The sequence below is a fragment of the Amblyomma maculatum genome, chromosome 2 (assembly GCF_055883805.1).
Source record: "Amblyomma maculatum isolate TAMU_Amacu chromosome 2, ASM5588380v1, whole genome shotgun sequence".
NCBI classification, from domain to species: Eukaryota; Metazoa; Arthropoda; class Arachnida; order Ixodida; family Ixodidae; genus Amblyomma; species Amblyomma maculatum.
Genome location: NC_139345.1, coordinates 205584347 through 205586319, shown reverse-complemented (window position 1 = coordinate 205586319; position 1973 = coordinate 205584347). Strand labels below are relative to the sequence as shown.

Genomic DNA, 1973 nt, shown 5'->3' with positions numbered 1-1973 from the left:
GAAGCTGCCGACAACAATGTTAGTATCGTTGCAAATAACCTTGCAAAAAACTGCTTCCGCGTCGGTTACTTCAGGTAAGGTGACAAATGGAATGCATTTTTTTATAAGAAGAGCCACACCACCCCCACGGGAAGCACGATCTTTACGGATTACTTCGTAGTTTGGTGGAGCTATTTCCCCATTGGTAATGTCCGGTGAAAGCCATGTTTCTGTAATCGCAATTACATCCGGTTCGTTTTCAAGAACAATGTTTTCGAGCGATTCGACTTTATTTATAATGCTTCTCGCATTTATGGTGATAATAGTCAATTCCTTGACCATGCTCCCCGTCGAGTCACTGATGGGCTTAAATCTGTATTGTCTCTTCCCTGAAGCATTTCGTCGTTCTTCCCATCGTTTTTTTGCAGAGGTACTCGGTCGTTCTTATCATAATCCCAGGTGTATGCACGGCCATTGATAAACAACTTATCGAAGACTAAGGACACTTTTTCCTTTCTTTCGCGTTCTTCTTTCGCACTTGCCCAAAGATTCTTTCTGATGTCGCGAATTCTGCGGGAAAAATCTTCACCAATGGAAAATCCAGTGTCTTTTAGCTTGCGGCCGTTTTTCAGTATAGCTGTTTTTTGTCTCAAGTCGCTAAGTTTAAATATGACCGGTCGGTTCTTGTTATTCTCAGGTCTGCCTAATCTGTGGATTCGTTCAATGGAGACTTGTTCTAGCCCAAGGACATCTTCAATGATTGTTTTATTGACAGCCTGCTCAAGGGTTTCATTGGTCTCTCCGTCCACTTCGTCTAAGCCATACACTATCAGATTTGATCTTCGGCTGCGATTTTCTAAATCGTCAATCCGTTTTTCTAAGGTATCAATAACTTTATTCATGCGGAAAATTTCCTCGTGACACGAGATTATCTTTTTTTCCAATACTGAAAGGGTGTCTAGCTTTTTGTCTATATCTGTAAGCCGCTTTTCCTTTATGTCCTTTATGTCATATGCAATATCTTTAAGTTGTTTCGCAATCTGTGCGAGTTCTGGGCCAGGGTTAGTTTCCACGTCCCCACCCAAAAGTAACAATTTTCCAAGAAACACTGTGATATCATACACTAAACTCTGAAGCTGCGGGCACGGCAGCACTAGAAGGAAGCGGTCATCTGAACGGAAACATTTTCCGCATTTTTTCCTTACCTGCACAATGAAGGCGAAAGGATTATTCCACCGCATGCCGGTAGTGCTGCCGTGCCCAGTGTAGGCGTGATGGTCGACGAGGTCATATATACTGTAGATTCGCGGTGGCGCTGGTGGTCTTTCGAGAGTGCGATTGTCTGCGCATGTGCCCGGTGACGGTCCTTTACAGCAGGAATCTTCCAGAAGCGGCGTCATCGCGTCTCGCACGTGGCTCCTGACGTTGCTGGATGTTAGGTTGAAGGCATCTCCCTCGGGCAGGCAGCCGATGACAGCACTGGTGTGAAACAGCGCTGTGCCGACAATCTGCACAATGAAGGCGAAAGGATTATTCCACCGCATGCCGGTAGTGCTGCCGTGCCCAGTGTAGGCGTGATGATCGACGAGGTCATATATACTGTAGATTCGCTGTGGCGCTGGTGGTCTTTCGAGAGTGCGATTGTCTGCGCATGTGCCCGGTGACGGTCCTTTACAGCAGGAATCTTCCAGAAGCGGCGTCATCGCGTCTCGCACGTGGCTCCTGACGTTGCTGGATGTTGCTGGACATGACGTTGCTGGATGTTGCTGGACATGATTTTGGGTATGGATTTTCTGAATGACCATCTGGCGATCATCGACCTTCGCTCAAAACTCATCACGCTCCCGACGGACAAAGCCATGCCTGCTACGAGAACTTCGACGCATCACGGCACTTGCAACGTTTTCGACGACGTATTGAACTTATCGCCGCAATCAAGCTTCATCGTCCCCGTGGGTACAAAAGAATTCGAAATCGCTGAAGGGGTCATCGAA

At 47.0% G+C, this 1973-nt stretch overlaps 1 protein-coding gene across 1 annotated transcript; it reads right to left on the bottom strand.

Annotated features, from left to right (window-relative positions):
* Positions 1 to 305: 305 nt before the first annotated feature.
* LOC146201110 (uncharacterized) lies at positions 306 to 1701 on the bottom strand. The gene has a single exon (XM_084592493.1). The coding sequence runs from the start codon at positions 1680 to 1682 to the stop codon at positions 306 to 308; it is 1377 nt and encodes a 458-aa protein (XP_084448619.1). The 5' UTR covers positions 1683 to 1701.
* Between the last annotated feature and the right edge of the window lie 272 nt (positions 1702 to 1973).

Excerpts from the sequence above, each read along its gene's own strand:
- LOC146201110 (XM_084592493.1), bottom strand. The coding sequence starts at position 1,682 with ATGACGCCGCTTCTGGAAGATTCCTGCTGTAAAGGACCGTCACCGGGC.